The sequence below is a fragment of the Lolium perenne genome, chromosome 2, assembly GCF_019359855.2.
Source record: "Lolium perenne isolate Kyuss_39 chromosome 2, Kyuss_2.0, whole genome shotgun sequence".
Taxonomy (NCBI): domain Eukaryota; kingdom Viridiplantae; phylum Streptophyta; class Magnoliopsida; order Poales; family Poaceae; genus Lolium; species Lolium perenne.
In genome coordinates this window covers 322,128,021-322,145,573 of record NC_067245.2, presented here as the reverse complement: position 1 = coordinate 322,145,573, position 17,553 = coordinate 322,128,021, and the positions used below count along the sequence as shown (strand labels likewise).

At 42.9% G+C, this 17,553-nt stretch overlaps 1 protein-coding gene across 1 annotated transcript; it reads left to right on the top strand.

Moving 5' to 3' along the window:
• Window positions 1-3,075: 3,075 nt before the first annotated feature.
• Window positions 3,076-17,458, top strand: LOC127337087 (putative threonine aspartase). The gene is made up of 11 exons (XM_051363965.1): window positions 3,076-3,375; window positions 13,620-13,670; window positions 13,996-14,116; window positions 14,258-14,342; window positions 14,658-14,739; window positions 14,826-14,955; window positions 15,850-16,013; window positions 16,212-16,375; window positions 16,636-16,756; window positions 16,840-16,941; window positions 17,032-17,458. The coding sequence occupies exons 1-11, from the start codon at window positions 3,157-3,159 to the stop codon at window positions 17,122-17,124; spliced, it is 1,332 nt and encodes a 443-aa protein (XP_051219925.1). The 5' UTR covers window positions 3,076-3,156; the 3' UTR covers window positions 17,125-17,458.
• The last annotated feature ends 95 nt before the right edge of the window (window positions 17,459-17,553 follow it).

Genomic DNA, 17,553 nt, shown 5'->3' with positions numbered 1-17,553 from the left:
CAGTCCTTGCCTGTTATGCATACCAAACCTCCAATTTCTGAACTCAAAATCCGATTCATCTAAAATAGAACATAACAATATAGAAGATAAGATATTGAAAGTTGATAACCATTTTGAAAAGAGAACAATGCATTAACCACATTATGCATTGCATTCGTGACTTCAGACTTCAGAGCTAGAATCTATAATTAATTCATCAGAGAAGTGAACCAAGCTGGTAAAAAAATTAATCAGCACTTCGTGCAACGTCTAGATTGGACTATTGAAGAAATGAAGTTGAAAGGGGAGATTGTTCTCTCAACGTCCCCGACGTCTCACCGGGTCATCCACCTTCTCAGCTCAACATGACCGCCGATCTCCCGTCCATAGGGGTGGTAGGCTAGTCATGCACCTATTCCGCTTCTGGTGGCTGGGCAACAGCCGACGTGTCGTATTCCATGGATGGATGCAGCACGACGATGTGCCGGCCGCTGATCTGGATGGATGCCGCTCCTTCTTCTCTTCCTCCAGTCTTCGTTAATCTATGAAGAGAGAAGGGTGTGTACATCATATGTGAGAAACTTGCGGACATGAATGGAATGCGGCACACCTTAAACGCAAGAATAAACGCTGACACCCCCCATTATCTTCCCCTACCGCCGCTCCGCCTTCAGTAAAATAATAGAGAGGAAGAGGAAACATGCAACACATAATACTCACGTACACAGTTTCTTGGCCCATTTAACGCATTTCGTGGGCCCGAATAAGCAGAGGATGCCCAGGTCAACGTGTGGAGTAGCAGCCTCGCTGCCCCGCAACGTTGTGGTGGGCCATTGAGTTCGAGTGGACGAAGTAAAAACGAGTTCACCGATAGTTCAGAAATAGTGAGTTCATATGGAGCATTGGATGGACAGATCCAACGGCTTAGAACATCAGAACGCTATGGTGGCTTCTAGCTAGGTGAGTTTTGGTGTTACTTAATTCAACACATATCTCAATGTATAGTTCTGATGCTCCACAATCACTTTCGAGTTAGATTTTTAAAAATAGAAATTGCATGGACGATGAGAACATGCATGTTTGACTAAACTATGTCAGCGTGTTTCCCTGGTTAAACAAAAGAAAGTCTCAAGGGAACTTGGCCGTTCCAAAACACAAAAATAATGCTAGTTTTTCTAATTTTCATTCCGCGGGCATGGGCATGTGATAGCTTGATAAATTCACTAGTCTGGACCGAAATATAGCTGTCCTTCTCATAATCAAGGTGCGCATGGTAGGTCAATTCAGAAAAGCGCAAAAAAGCTATCGGATTTTGTTCGGTCAGCTTCACGAAAATAGAAGATTAATTATGTCATGGAAAAAATGAGTTATATCTCCAAGATTTGTTATATTTTACTTTATAGAAACAACTCTATAAATATATATATGGCAGTATTGTGATTGTAAAAAGAAAGTGAAAAACGTTTGCGAACTAAGGGTTCATCAAAGCGCCTCAATGGAGATGATATCGTCTACAGTAAATGATCTTCGGCCTCTCGTTCGATGACGAGATCTCATTTCCAGCGTCAATGGTGGTGTTGAAAGATTACAATTTTCTAGACATGAGCCTTCGGATCTTGCTTCGTCAGATCGATTTTAGATCTTTTCTCATGGTTTCTGCGAGGAGGATTATCCTCGCAGGTTTTATCCCGAATGCTACATCCTTGGCAATGGTGATTCGTACTCTCCGCTCTCCAGCGACGTCGATAAGGCTGGTCGATTGTTATTCCCTGACATACTGGTGTTAGTACTTTTGTCGATGTTGATTGACTACTTCAATGGTTGTGCACCCGTGCACGTGGCCTCTTAGCATTATGGCTCAAATTAAAATTGTGGGAGAATCTTTGTTGTTATTTATAGGTCTATGGTTTGTTATGTATCTTTGCATGGCTTCAGGAAAGTAGAAGATTGTATCTTGGAAGAAAAAGAAGTTTGAAAACCTTGAAAATTCACTAGTATCTTTTAAACTTTTTTTTAATCATTGAAGATAGCTCGTGTATCTTTAGCATTTACTATTTATTTATTATAATTATATGTGATATTGATTGTTAAAAAGGAAATAGTAAACCTTCGCAATAGTGGATCCAGCTCGTAATTTTCAAGAGAATTTTATTATTTGCCCCTCTTTACTTGGTACCTCTATAAATTGCCCTCATTTACTTTGATCTTACTTATTTGCCACTCTTTAGTTTGCCAATTTATTATTTACCCTATATAGGTTGGACCCACACGCTATGACCAAAATGCCCAAATACTTATTTTACCTGGATGGATGGATCGATGAAGGAGAGCTCGCTTGTTCGTTCTGTCTACTCCCGTTCATGTTCCTTCAAGGCCCGAGTAGAGGCATTTGTCGATGGTGGCAACCATCGCGGTGGCTAGAGGTAAAGAGGAGGGGGAGTGGCTACGGGATTTCGAGGCGCATTGCGACAACTCCCTTGCGAGGTGGGCGCCGGCGACGGCAGGCAAGCACATCGATCTATGTCTATGCTCGAGCGAGGTGGGCATGTGTCGCGGCGCCAAAGCGACGTAGGGATGGAGTGGGCGACTGCATGCACAGACAACGCGCATCTTCTTCTTCTTCTCTATTGGGGCTTTTCCACGCTCTACAACTTCGGTGGCGCACAACATCAGATGTACCCTTCACCTCCTACTTCATTGCGCGCACCAACATCGATGTCCTTATGGGGCTCGGCCTGCCCACGAAGTACGTGCTCATCCTCTACTGGATGGACGGTCTGGACCTGCGGCCGGCGTCCTTTCTTCTCTCCCTCCGACGGCAACTCGCGGCGAGCTAGGTTCTTCCGCTCGGTTCAGAACATGGGAGAAAAGGAGGCGGAACCAGATGATTCGATTCCAATGGTGTATGCAACCATGGGTAGTTTTGTCTTGCAATTTTCTTTTGCTAAATACTTAAAATTAGAGGAAATGATTCAGAAGGACAAATTCACAAGGGCAAATTGTAAAGTGGCAAAGTAAAGAGTGGCAAAAAAAAAAAGAGTGGCAAAAAAGTAAGATCAAAGTAAATAAGGGCAATTCATAGAGGTACCAGTAAGGAGGGGCAGAAAAAAAATCCCCTAATTTTCAAAACCTTTTCGTCCCCTCCTCGTGTGTCAGGCCAGGCGCGGGGACACAGACATGGCCACCGGCGGCGGCGGCGGCCGCGTCGGAGAGGGGGAATCGGCCGGGGCGGAAGGAGGCGGAGGAGGAGATGGGCCGGGGTCTAGCCCCAGCCTCGGCCGTAGGTTCTTCGTGGCGGTGCACGTGGGCGCCGGGTTCCACGCGCCGGCGAACGAGAAGGTCTACCGCCGGGCCATGAAGCGCGCCTGCCTCGCCGCCGCCGCCGTCCTCCGCGAGGTCCGGTCCCTAAACCCTAGTCCCTTACATGGTTCACTTCCTTCCTCCTCCCTCGTCCTCCGCGGCCTGACTGAGCGTTCGATTATAGGTACCAGGGGGATTTTGCCCTTTTTTTTTTTTTTTAGAAAAACAGGGCTTCAAACCCCGGTTCCATTTACTGAAACCATTGCCACCGAACAACCATTCAGTTTTTGACAAACCAACTAATGCCCAAAAGCAAAAGCCTAACAGTTCACTCCACAACATAACAGACCATATTACAGACCGACACAAAGAGTTTTTGACACAGCGAGGGGACAAAGGGATTTTGCCCTTAGATTAGAACAACAACATGCTCTATTTTGTATGAACCGACGAATCCTACGCTATTGGTTCAACCCTAAGAAAAAGTTTTAGTGGCAATGCTATGTACTAGTATTTGGGAAGGGGCCCGATCTGGTATCTGTAGGTCTGCATTTCCACTGGGTTACCGATACCTGAAGCATGTCTACCTCCCATAGTGTCGTATACTAGAAGGACCTCGCACGCTTTGCTGCGCGCGTTTGTTGCCCTTCAGGCTAATAGTTTTTCCTTTACTCAGTGGAATTTTGTAATTGAAGTTATGTCGATGCATAAAATCAACAATAGCAATTCTGTCATCCAAAACTCAAAGTGATTGAGCCAGAAAAAAGTTACATGAGTTATAACATGTATGAAAGACCTTTTATGATGAAAATGAGTAATCACTAATGCCCACGTGTTGGATCGGCATTAGTGATTATTCATTGATAGTTCCCTGCAGAAGAAAAAATAGATACTTGTTGTACTCGAAGATGTTTACACACGAACAAGGGAAAATACAACCTTTCCAAAGACAATGTTGTTGAAACCCTTTGTTAGCTCCCTGCAAAAGAAAAAATAGGTATAGTCTACACACTGACCGCAGAACGAAAAAGCAAAACAGAGAAGGTTAAAACTAAAGAAGCAAAAAATGCAATATGAAAAAACAAGGCAAAACATAGTGAAGAATGGGGATGTTTACTGAATGAATTATAAAATTACAGGAAAAGTTAAACAGGGAAGATATCTAAGCATTTCACCAAACATGTACATGCCTTCTATCACAAATCCTTTAAAATTGCAAATATCTTTGTCTTTACAAAACATCAGTAACTTTTGGTGTTTTCTATACACTTGCGTGTCTTTTTTTACAGATAAATATATGACTGAAAGAAGATATTAATAGAATAATTATGCCTAGTCAAGAACACTTATAGCTCCCGGTGATTCTTCATAATCAACTATATTTCCCCCCTTTTCCACCTCTGTAATGCAAACTTTAAATGAACAGCCAAAACATATATGTATCATAATCCTAGATGGTGATCTGGCATTAGATTTTGTTATCCTGATTATTAGCTGAATTTATAATTTACTATCAGTTCCCCTTATTTTGCTTTAAAATTTAATGTAGAGCTTATAGTCTAAGTGAAGCAGCACAAAGTTGTGGAGGAACAGCTCCACCGTGTTGCTACAATGTGGACAGCACAAATGTTGAAGGAACCGCTTCAACGTGCTGCGCTAGATATCGCTCTAGGGGCGTAAGCTAGATATCGCTCTAGGGGCGGGGGCTGTCAAGAGTTCAATCCAAACTCTCAACACAAGATCTAATCCAAGATCTTAAAAACAAGAACAGAAAGTTCTCTTTATTGATAGGTAGATGGTACATAGTCTGGTTACATATGTAGAGGCTGGACCTCTATTTATAGGCTGCATGAGCCTTCTCTCCTTAGCTCTACTCATAACTAGAGTGTTCTAGAGGACACTACATAAGCCAGGAAAAGAGATACAAATATTCTAGTTACAACATATAGCTAGAACATGCTAGAAACTACTACAACATATGTGACTAAAGGATTCTATTTCCTAGAATATAGTAGAAGTGTGTAGAAGCTAGTACTGGATCTTACTTCTGTTTTATTTTAATTTATTTTCTTTACTGTCCCTCATCATCCTCCCCTGGTTGTTTAGAACTCGTCCTCGAGTTATCTTCATAAAGTGCTTGTTCTGGATGATAAAGGGCCAAGTCTGCCACATTGAATGTGTGAGATATGCCCATCTCCGGGGGAAGATCTATCACATATGCGTTATCATTTATCTTTCTTAGAATAGAGAAGGGTCCATATTTTCGTTGCCTAAGCTTTCCTTTAACGCCTAGAGGAAGTCTTTCTTTTCGGAGGTATACCATCACTTTATCACCAACTTGGAATGATTTCAGCCTCCGTTTGCAATCAGCCAACTGTTTATACTTCTGATTTTGTGCCTCCAAGACACCGCGAATTTCTTCAAATAGTTTTGTGTAGTTCTCGGAAAGGACAAGGCTGCTTTTGAGCTTCCTTTTGATGGTAGCTTCAACGGATCCACCACATGTGTTGGAACTTTAGTGTAGACAATAGAGAATGGACTCCTTCCCGTTGATCTATGGTTGGAGTTGTTGTAGGAGAATTCAAAGAAGAGATAAGGCTAAATCCCATTGTCCCTTTTTATCGCCACAAATGCAACGGATCGGATTACCCAAAGACTTGTTCACCACTTCGTTTGGCCATCCGTTTGTGGGTGAGCCGTAGTAGAAAATTTTAACTCGGTGTTGAATTGCTTCCACAAAGTCATCCAAAATGCAAAGAAGGAACTTGCTATCACGGTCTGAAACAATGGACCGTGGAACCCCATGAAGTCTGACCACTTCTCGGAAGAATAAATTTGCAACATGACGAGCATCTGTTGTCTTGCGGCATGGGATGAAATGAGCCATTTTGGAGAATCTGTCCACCACCACAAACACAAAGATCATTCCCGCGCCTTGTTCTTGGCAAACCCAATACGAAGTCCATAGAGATATCCTCCCATGGAGCCTCGGGGAATAGGCAAAGGCATATATAACCCCGAGTTTTGGATCTGTCCTTTGCATGTTTGACATATGGGGCATCGCCGAACAAACTTTCCAAAGATCTCTCTTCAATTGTGGCCAATAGTAACGAGCCTCTAGATTAGCGATAGTCTTGTCACGTCCCACATGGCCACTAAGATCACTTGAATGGAGCTCTCTAATCAACTTGTCACGTAGAGAACTTCTTGGGATGCATAACCGATCACCCTTGAAGAGATAACCATCTTGCACTAAATAGCCGTCGCCTAATGGTTGGTCTCTTAGGTGCTTTACCCAAACATGGCCAAAGTCTTCGTCCTCTTCATACAACTCTTTTATTTGATCCATGCCCGGAAGTTCAGCCTCAAAAGAAGTCAAGAGGCATGCACGACGACTCAAAGCATCGGCGACTCTGTTGGTTGTTCCAGATTTATGCACAATAAGGTAGTTAAACCTCTCTAAATATGCTGCCCATCTTGCTAGCATGCGATCCACATGCTTTTGATTTCTAAAATGCTTCAAGGATTGATGATCACCGTAAACAATGAACTCCTTAGGCAGAATAGACTTCCTGTGTCTTTAAAGCCCTAAAACAAGATATAATTCTTGCTGATAGGTACTCCACTTTTGTCTTGCTTCGCTTAGCTTCTCACTAAAGAATGCAATGGGTTTTCGTTCTTGAGATAGAACAGCCCCAATGCCTACTCCGCTTGCATCGCACTCTAGCTCAAAAGTTTTAGTGAAATCGGGTAGTACTAAGACGGGAGCTTGTGAGAGTTTTTCCTTTATCTCCTTGAAACTAGTTTCAAGCAGATCTGCTCCATTGGAACTTTCCTTTCTTTAGGCATTCAAGAATTGGTGCCATGATGGTACCGAAATTTTTCACAAACCGCCTATAGAAAGTTGCAAGACCATGAAAACTTCTCACCTCGTAAATAGTCTTTGGAGTTGGCCATTCTTTGATTGCTTTAACTTTAGAGTCATCAACGTGAATGCCCTCACGTGTTATGACAAAGCCCAAGAAAATAAGTTTTGTTTGAAGGAAAACACACTTCTTCAAAGTTGACATAGAGTTCGTTCTCCTTTAGTACACATAGTACCTTACGGATGTGATGCAAGTGTTCATCTTCATCCTTGCTATATATCGTAGATGTCATCAAAATAAACCACAACAAAGCGGGATAAGAAGGGTCGAAGTACCTGGTTCATCAAGTGCATGAAGGTACTTGGTGCATTAGAGAGTCCAAATGGCATCACCATCCACTCAAACAACCCTTCCTTTGTCTTAAAAGCTGTTTTCCATTCGTCCCCGGGTCTAATGCGAATTTGATGATATCCGCTCTTTAAATCGAGCTTTGTGAATACTCTTGCACCACTAAGCTGATCTAGCATATCATCCAAACGGGGAATAGGAAATCTGTACCTTATGGTGATCTTGTTGATAGCTCTACTATCCGTACACATGCGCATAGATCCATCTTTCTTTGGTGAGATCAAAGCAGGTACGGCGCATGGACTAATACTCTCTCGAATGTGCCCTTTATGCAGCAACTCCTCTACCTTTTCCTTGAGTATATCATGCTCTTTTGGGCTCATTCGGTAGTGTGGCAGATTAGGTAGACTTGCTCCCGGAATGAAGTCAATTCGATGTTGAATTCCTCTCATTGGCGGTAGGCCTTGTGGCTCTCCAAGTATGCCCTGAAATTCATCTAGTAGGTCATGTACCTTTGCTGGAATCTCAACCTCCGGTTGCACTTCTCCTTTCACAACAAGTGCAGCACACATATTTGCCTCTTTCAAGTCTCCCATAAACTCATTAGAGGTGTGAGAAATAGTTAACATACTCTTCCCTCCTCTTTGGAGCTATTACGATCTCGATTGGTTGGGTAGAATGATGATCTTTCTCTTGTTCCAAGTGAACGAGTACGAATTTTCTTTCCCCCTATGTGTGGTATCCACATCAAACTGCCAAGGTCTCCCAAGAAGAACATGGCTGGCATCCATATCAACCACATCACATAGTACATTTGAGCGGTAGTACTTGCCCAAAGAGAGTGGCAGGTTGCATTGTTTGGTGACCCTCATATTCACCCCTTTCTTGATCCATCCAATAGTGTATGGGTTTGGGTGATCATGAGTCTCAAGTTTTAAATGGTTCACCAAATTTTGGGAGATGAGATTCTCGCAGCTGCAACTATCAATTACTAATTTGCATACCTTGCCATTCACCGTGCATTTGCTCTCAAATATTTTCTTCCTTTGTGTGTTGTCCTGCCATGGCGTTGAGCACAAGAGGCGTTGAATCACACATACCACCTCTTCTCCCTCTTCTTCACAAATATCTTGTCCTTCTACATCTTCGCATTCATATTCTTCATCATCTTCACCATCATGGATTGTGGTGTTGACAAATTTCCTCAATGGGCATTTGCTAGATACATGTCCCTCTTCACCACATTTATAACACTTTATCACAGGCTTAGTCCTGCTTTTACCACCAACTTGTTTTGGGGCAGGTTGTTTTTCCTTGGGTTGAGTGGTCTTTTCTTCCGCTTTATAGGAGTTACTCCTAGGTGAGGCTTCCGTATGAGAATATGGAGCCTTACTTGCCTTTCTTGTTTTTACCAACCTCTCGGCCTTTAAGGCTAGAGCTTGTGCTTGATCAAGGGACCAAATTTGTCGCATCATTAAACGATCCCGGATAACATCACCGAGACCATTGATGTACCTTGCAACTTGTTGATCTTCTCGTTTCAAAGCAAGGTTGCACCTCACTTGTAGCCTTAGAAACTCCTCTGTATATTCCGAAACAGTCCTATTTCTTTGGGCACAATTCTCGAACCGAATAAATAGGATCCGATCATAATCTGTGCAAAAATCTCCCCTTTAAAAGGTTCTTCATTTGCCGCCAAGATCGCACACGAGGTTCTCCTCTCGAGTCATGGTGCAGCTTGAAGGCGATGCCACCATGCACCAGCTCTCCTCCTTTCACCTTTGTATGCGACCAAAGAGACTCTACGGTCTTCCGGAATATTCATGACCTCAAAGAAAGTCTCCACCTCGTACAACCAATCAAGGCACCCTTCAATATCAACATTTCCATTGAAAGTAGGGATCTCAGCTTTCACCTTGTATGTATCCCTCACATACGTAGTGTTGGGTACTCTTGGATGTGCATAGAGGTCAGGTTCTTCAAGGCCCTCATCATTTTCTTCATCTTCAGAAATTTCATCATAAGTTGGCCTTCTTGAGGTACGCTGAACAATATGTGGTTGAGGTGTTTTTGCTCTAAGATGACCTCCCTTCCTTCTCCGCTCGAGCATCTTCTCCATCCTTTGATGATTCTTCATCATTGGCGTGGGAGGAACACCCTTTCGATCATCTCAACTAGCCGATCAAATCTCCTAAGTTAAGATCTTCACGCAACGCTTGGATTTGTTGTTCTGCAAAGATCCATTCTCTTTCCCAACTCCTCCATTGCTTGCCGCAGCTTGCTCTCAATGAGGGAACCAAAGAACTTGAACGGATCGGCAGGCTCGATACCACCCGAAGCAAAGACAAAGTTGTGGAGGAACAGCTCCACCGTGTTGCTACAATGTGGACAGCACAAATGTTGAAGGAACCGCTTCAACGTGCTGCGCTAGATATCGCTCTAGGGGCGTAAGCTAGATATCGCTCTAGGGGCGGGGGCTGTCAAGAGTTCAATCCAAACTCTCAACACAAGATCTAATCCAAGATCTTAAAAACAAGAACAGAAAGTTCTCTTTATTGATAGGTAGATGGTACATAGTCTGGTTACATATGTAGAGGCTGGACCTCTATTTATAGGCTGCATGAGCCTTCTCTCCTTAGCTCTACTCATAACTAGAGTGTTCTAGAGGACACTACATAAGCCAGGAAAAGAGATACAAATATTCTAGTTACAACATATAGCTAGAACATGCTAGAAACTACTACAACATATGTGACTAAAGGATTCTATTTCCTAGAATATAGTAGAAGTGTGTAGAAGCTAGTACTGGATCTTACTTCTGTTTTATTTTAATTTATTTTCTTTACTGTCCCTCATCACTAAGGCAGTTCAAGTTCGCCAACTGAGTGTTCTTAGCAATGTAAGCTTCATATTTAAAACTGGAAGTTCAAGAAAAACTGATAATTCATCTGAATTCATTTTCTTAAAAGAAATGTAGAGTTGATATATTGAGGTAGATAAATAAATTCTTACCGAGTTCTTTTTGGATTTCCAACCGTTGACTTAAGTGTCCACATCTTAGGCAGGAAATTCAGGAAAAAAACATGATATGGTAATTTGTTATTTACGCCCAGGAATATATGATAAGCTGATTTGTAAATGCAAAATCAGAAGAAAATGTGAAGTAAATATTTCTTGCATTTCAGGCTAGCACCTTGAGAAATGTAAACATGAGATAATTCATTAGGTTTATAGTACATACATATAGTAGATAAATCAAAACGTGAAAAAGTGTGGTCACACGTGCCTTTTTGGGTGCATTCTTTCATATGTAGTGAAGGATGCAGACAAAAAGATAACCTTACATATTCTTGCTGCCATATTGAACTAAGCAAGCAAGAAGCCAACTGAAAAGGCGGAGATACTGCCTAAGAGTAGAAACATGTGTGGAGTATCAATGTGCCCTCTGAAATCATCTAGGTAGCCAACAAAAGTTTCGTTGTAGCCTATAGAAAATCCACAACGAAATAACAAATGACCAGTTCTAATGATTACAAACACCAATAAATTGTAGCACAATCATCGTTGTCTGATGACAACTAAAGAGAATTTTCAGAGAACGATGATTGTGCTATAATTTATTCAGGCTGATAGAGCACTGATTGGTGTGCATGCCTTCTTGATAGAGCACTTGTTATTCAGGCTGATACGTTGAAGTTTATCCAAGGTGGATTTACTTGCATGCATCATACATGAATCTAGTTGTGCAGCAATCCTTCAGGTCTGTGATATGATGATTGACAAAGCCAGTCGTGGATAAACTCGAACAACAAGCAGGTGCTGTTTAATGGGACTCTTTGATTTCTCGGGTTATTTTTTTCATTACCCTCTGATAAATTATTCATGCTACACATAGTAGACTGTTTATCCATGGACCAGACATCAGCAGATGTGCATGTGCTGTTTAATGGGGCTCTTTGATTTCTCGGGCTATTTTTTCATTACCCTCTGATTTCATCAGCAGCACATACGCCAACATTATGCAAATGTCAATAGAGAAAAAAACCAATCCAACCCTAGGTGTAAGGAAAACTCATCACACTCATTCAGGAAGCACGGCCCAAATCGAATCTACTCGACCCCCAAAACAACAACCGCGTCACAATCCCTGAAGAACACCACCAAGTCACAGGCGGCTGCGGTTCCTTCTCCATTCTACCCCAAATCCCTAAAAGAAGATACCGCAACCACGCCCACCTGCAGAACCCATCCAAATCAGCCCCAAACAAACAACATTGCTGGCCTCCCATTAGAGCACCACACATTGAGCATGCCCCAGGAAGAACCTAAAACGCTTCCAGCCAACCTCAATCAGCACCCCTAGGCAGCTCTAGAGGAAACCCTAGGCATCCAACTAATCTTAATTTGGTACTCACAGAAGGGAAAATGCATGATAATTCATTTCCTAGATGAATATTTCCACGATCCCTAAACTGCTGAATCAGATAAATCAAGAATCGGTTTTATTCCCTAACTGATGAAGAACAGTACTACGCGCTTGTGGCTATCTTGATAAAAATCATATTGTCTTAGATGAACATCTCCACAACAATTAATGCTATTCTCAGCGTTTATATGGACATATAATTACTTCCCTCATGTAGGGTTGAACTTAGCCCTTAGGCACCGATCATCCAATTAGTCACCAGGCAAATCAGTACTCACTGCACATGCAAAGGCATACACCCATCGTCCTGGAGCCGCACGGGTAGCAGAAGCCCTGCCCGCACCTGCAAAGGAAATTAACCAACCTCGCGGTATTTTTACTCGCTGCACATGAAAATAATCGATTAGTGAGCAAAAGATTCATGTAAAGCAGTAAATATACTTCCAATAAAATCAGATAAAATTAATTATTCCCATGATGCTTCAATGTCACAAATATGAACTCAAACCCTGGACAAAAAAATCATGCCAGTTTCCATCCAAAATAATAGTTCAGGTCCATCTATCCAATCATTGACACCTTATTCCTGCTTGCCCATCGTAATTACCAAAAAATAGCAAAGATGGGGAAGGAGAGAAAATAGTGGAGACCATACCAGTCCAACCTAGAGTTGAAGCAGAACAGATCGTTGAGGCGACCAACAACAGCTCGGGGTGTTCGTTCAGGAGATCAGGTCGAGGACAACCTGGAGAGACAGGATGTGGAGCCCGCGACATCCATGGCCACTCTGAGCTCGCCGACTGGGGGTTGAGGGAGGAGCAGGCGAACTCTCGGGATTGCGTGGGGTGTTGATCTTTTTTTTTTTCGAGAAAACGCAAAAGACTTTTGCGTTTCATTGCATTGAAAAGATAGAGAGTTTTACAAGCCTCCTAAGAGGGAGAGAACAAAAATGAAAATACATCAGTGCACGTCCCAGGTTGTTGGCAGCACTACCCTTAGACCCTTAGCCCCTGCCTTAGCCCACTGAACTGCCTCTTCCATGATGGCGTCCACCAATCCAAAGATCGATGGCTGGCTTCTGTCGAAGGCGCAGGCATTGCGGTGTTTCCATATGAGCCACGGCGTGAGTAGGGTGATGGAGTCCAGGCCTTTGCGCATGATTTTGGGGGTTTGCTGCCTCGCTTGACGCCACCAGTCGTCCAGGGTTGCGTCGGCGTCAGTAGGTGGCTGGCAAGTCATGCGCAGGCGTGCCAACACCTCATGCCAGACCTGCCTAGAGAAGGGGCAGGCTAGGATGAGGTGATGCATCGTCTCCGGCAGCTGGTCGCACAGCAAGCACCTGGGGTGGTGCTGCAGGCCTCGCCGGGCCAGGCCTTTGATCTTTTTGAGATGCGTGGGGGAGGGGAGGAGTGAGGACGGGCGAGGTGGAGGAGGTAGGCGGTGGCGGCGAGTCGGTTCCAGGCTAGCCGACCGGGTCAACCTCGTGTGCAAGTTTTCTTTCAGGGTAGAGCCCTAACCAAAGGATACGTGCAGCCAATCACTATCTCCAGTGGGACCAGCGAAAACGACCTGCAAATGCACCAGAGGCGCTCCCAACCCTGGGAGCTTAGAGCTCTTAGGGATACTATGATGTGACTTGGCAAGCATCCATGTACCTCTGTTCTAGTGAATTCCTAATGCTCCTTGTATATTATTTGCAGGGCAGTGGCTCGAGTCTTGATGCTGTTGCAGCTGCCATTCGAGTGTTGGAGGTATGCCGTATGCGTCATTCCCTGTGGATAGACGTGGTGTCTATTTTGTATAGTTTGTTCCATTAACATCTGTGGGAATTGTGGAATATACGAAAGCAATCATTTGGTGTATGTTTCACATGATTTAGTCACAATTTACTAATGTCAGAATGAGAAAGCAGAAGTGCTATTTTTTTTTTGCATTACTTGTACAATCAAGGTTTACAATCCTTCTAGATTTAAGCAGGTCTGTAGTGCTGTGGTTCAAGTACATAATAGTCTTATCGGCACTTGCTTGTTTCAAAATGTGTGATGGAAGTTTTCATTCTCATGTATGTTTGACTAGGATGACCCCGTTGCAAACGCTGGCCGAGGTTCAAGTTTGACTGAGAGTGGTCGGGTGGAATGCGATGCGAGTATCATGGATGGAAGTACAGGTACCTACGGAGCTGTTGGAGCTGTGCAAGGTACTTGTGGAAATTTACTAGCATTTGATCCCCTATAATAGAAGCTTTAAATGAGAGTGTATCAGAAATTTTACTGTTGATATGCATGTGTTGTGCTTGTTCAGGTACTCTCTGACCAAACTTTCTGTTTTTATAGATCAGGCATAAAGAATCCTATCCAAGTTGCATTACACTTGGCAAAGGAACAGATGATGGGTCCTTCACTGCTTGGTCGGATACCCCCCATGTAATAATAAATTCAACTGTCTTCTCCACGTTCTGGTTACCCAGAACTTTATTCTTTCTGTAATTTTCTGTCCTCTTGTTATTTTCACTAGCGTCACATACTCACATGACTGATTTGACTGTGCCATGATCTTTAAAGTTAGAATCAATTCTCTCTGATGCTGAAATAAGTAATGCAAATAACGACTTAAATCATTGAACAATGGGACCATTGCATGATGACTGCTTTTTCGCGACTCACGGATAGCATTCTATAATGCACACCCATCCATCTTACATGTAATTCTGAATTGCTGACTTATTCGCTGTTTCTTAGGTTTTTGGTGGGTGATGGAGCATACAAATGGGCCAAAGATAAAGGAGTCGACCTAGTTGGTTCTACATCGGAGGAAAATAATGTAAAATCTCCCCTTCCACTCTTTCATCCAATTTTTCATTCCTAAATCGCTGGTAATTTACCATCTCTTTTCACATGTGGAGTCAGTGGTTAGTGACTGAGAATGCAAGAGCACAGTGGGTAAAATACAGTTCATTGCTTGCCAATGCCAAGGAATCAGTAAATCGTACCACTGCTTCTGCTTCAGAATCAAGTTCAGTACAGTTGGAAGCATCAGGTTCCTTCCTCATATTTCACTTGTATTTCAATTTTTCCTGATGTTTCTGGCATATTTATTTGAAATTCTAGCTTGGATTAGTGGTTATATTAGCTCATCCATATGTAATGTTCCTCTGGTTGAAATATCTTCTGAAACTGGACTGCAGTTGTAATGTTGTATGATTAACATCATTTCCTTTACACAGAAATATTGAATGAACAGTTGGAAGTTAACTATTAGCTGTTATTTTAGTAGCTCTTTTCTTCCATTCAGTAGCATGGATGAATAGATGACATTGTGTGGTTGTGCCTCGGGCAGTACCCAATAAGGCCTCTTAAAATATTAGTTTGTGACTTGAAGATCTACCTGTAGCCCAAACGGTTATTCAATTTAGGTGTTATATTCTGCTGATAATTTTATATACTACATGTAATTTGCACAAAAAACATTTCTAGGTTTACAAACAATGCAACATCCAACAGATATAATCAAACCAACCCATTTGCACAGTATGGGCCAGAACAACGATTTGATACTTACTCCCTCCGTTCCATAATTCTTGTCATAGAATTCGAATGGAGGGAGTAGATCATTGATAGTGTGGTATAACTTATAAAGTAGTGCTTTCATTACGGCCTAATATGTTCGGCTGCTTGTTATCTTCGTTTCATCTGTTTAGTTGTTTTTGGTTCCATAAATGGTCATCTAGCTGCTATTATGTCTTTATAAAATGTCTTCTAAATTAATATATTCCAATATTCAGCACCCAAATATCTAGCTTGTGGTACTAGTGGTGATTTGTTTGTGCTTTTCGTTCTGATTGGTACCAATGCTGATCATTTGGCTGCATCTTCCGGCATCTAGAAGTATTTGTACTTAAACAGTCTACCTAAGCTGCCCCATCTTATTTAGGGGCTGAAGCTGAGATTTTGAACAATGTAAAGAAGGCGAAGATATTCACCCAACCAATCATGGAAGATGACCAAGATTGTGTAATGGATACTGTTGGTGTTGTTTGTATCGATGACCATGGGAATGTGGCATCAGGTGCATCTAGTGGTGGCATTGCTCTAAAGGTCTGTTTGTCAGTTTTTTCATCACTCACGTCTAATATATCAATAGTGCACTTGGAATTGTTGTTCTTTCATAAGCCCCCTTTTTCATTTTCAAAATTTGCTCTATTTTGGACAAAAGAGCAAGGTTTGTCACTTCTGCATTTGCATATAGTCTAGTAGATGCAACATACCTTAATAAGAACCCTGATGTTCATGCAGGTAGATGGCCGGGTTGGGTTGGCTGCTATGTATGGCTCTGGGTGCTGGGCTTCATCCAAAGGACCCTTTGGCACGCCATTCATAGTTGGGTGTTGTGCAACCGGAGCTGGTGAACACTTAATTAGAGGATTTGCTTCCCGTGAATGTTGTGTCTCGGCATCTCTGTACGTTTTTCCTTCAAAATTGGCGCATTTCATATGTATAGTTTTCCATTTTACAATTGCCCACCATGTCATTTGTACTGGAAGATCAATTCTATCTTGTATGTTAAAAAATGACCGTCTCACATATACATCATGTTCCCGCCTCAGTGAACTGAAAGAGCGTGTACACTAGCTGTCTTTTCCATAATGCTCTCCTTCTGTTTTCCTTGTTAAAATTTCAACGTGACGCTTTACATGCTCAATACGTATCTTCTTCTCAGGTCACCATCAGGACCCGCTTCTTCCTGCACCAAAGTTCTGCGCTCGGCGGTTCAAAGCAGCAGCGAGATGTCTCACGACACCGGCGCGGGGTTGTTGCTGGTTCAGGCTGACGTTATAAAGGTGTTTTCATTCGCAAACCCACCTGCTCCGAGGTTGGACGAGCAAACCCCTCCGCTCTTGGTCTAACACTACATTTTCTGCAGAGAGGGGAGTTGCCTGTACTTGAAGCCACCGAGCTTGTCGCTGCGTACTCCTCCTCGTCGTTCGGCATCGGGTATTTCGGGAGCAATATGAGCAGTCCGAAGGTAGGTAGCAGCATGCGGCGGTTTCCTCTCTTTCTCTGACAAAACTGATCTCACCTGAATCTCACAGAGACTTGGTAACGCTTTGTATAGGTTTCAATGCTTAGAGACTCGAGACCGGCATCTGGTTCCATCCAGCACTTTGCTACTCGAGTTCACTTCGGTGCACCGGCGAGCGAAGAATGACGGCGTGGACAAGGCAAAACATCAACACGGCGTGTCCGTGCGCATGCTGATCCTGGCGTTCTCGGCATCTTTTTTTTTTTTCTTTTCTGTTGAGTGAAACATTTCCGTCTTGCTAACGGGTGAGCAAATTCTGTATGCGCCGTAGATAACTTGTTGCTGGGTGATCCATTCACATTCTGCCGCAACTGTTGACAAGGATGCACAAAGCAATCGCATCGGAAGTAGGTTTCAGATTCAAAGGTGTTTGTCAGAGTGGTAGTGTGCATGGCGAGTAGTGAATCTGGAACTGAGGTGACCTGGATATCTGTTTTTATTTTTCTTCTGTTATGATACAGTGATGAGTCGCACGCTGCAGAAGCACAAGTGCTGTAATGGCACCAGCAGTAGGAAGATTTATCTTTGAACATAAAATTTTGAGTTAGGAGGTTC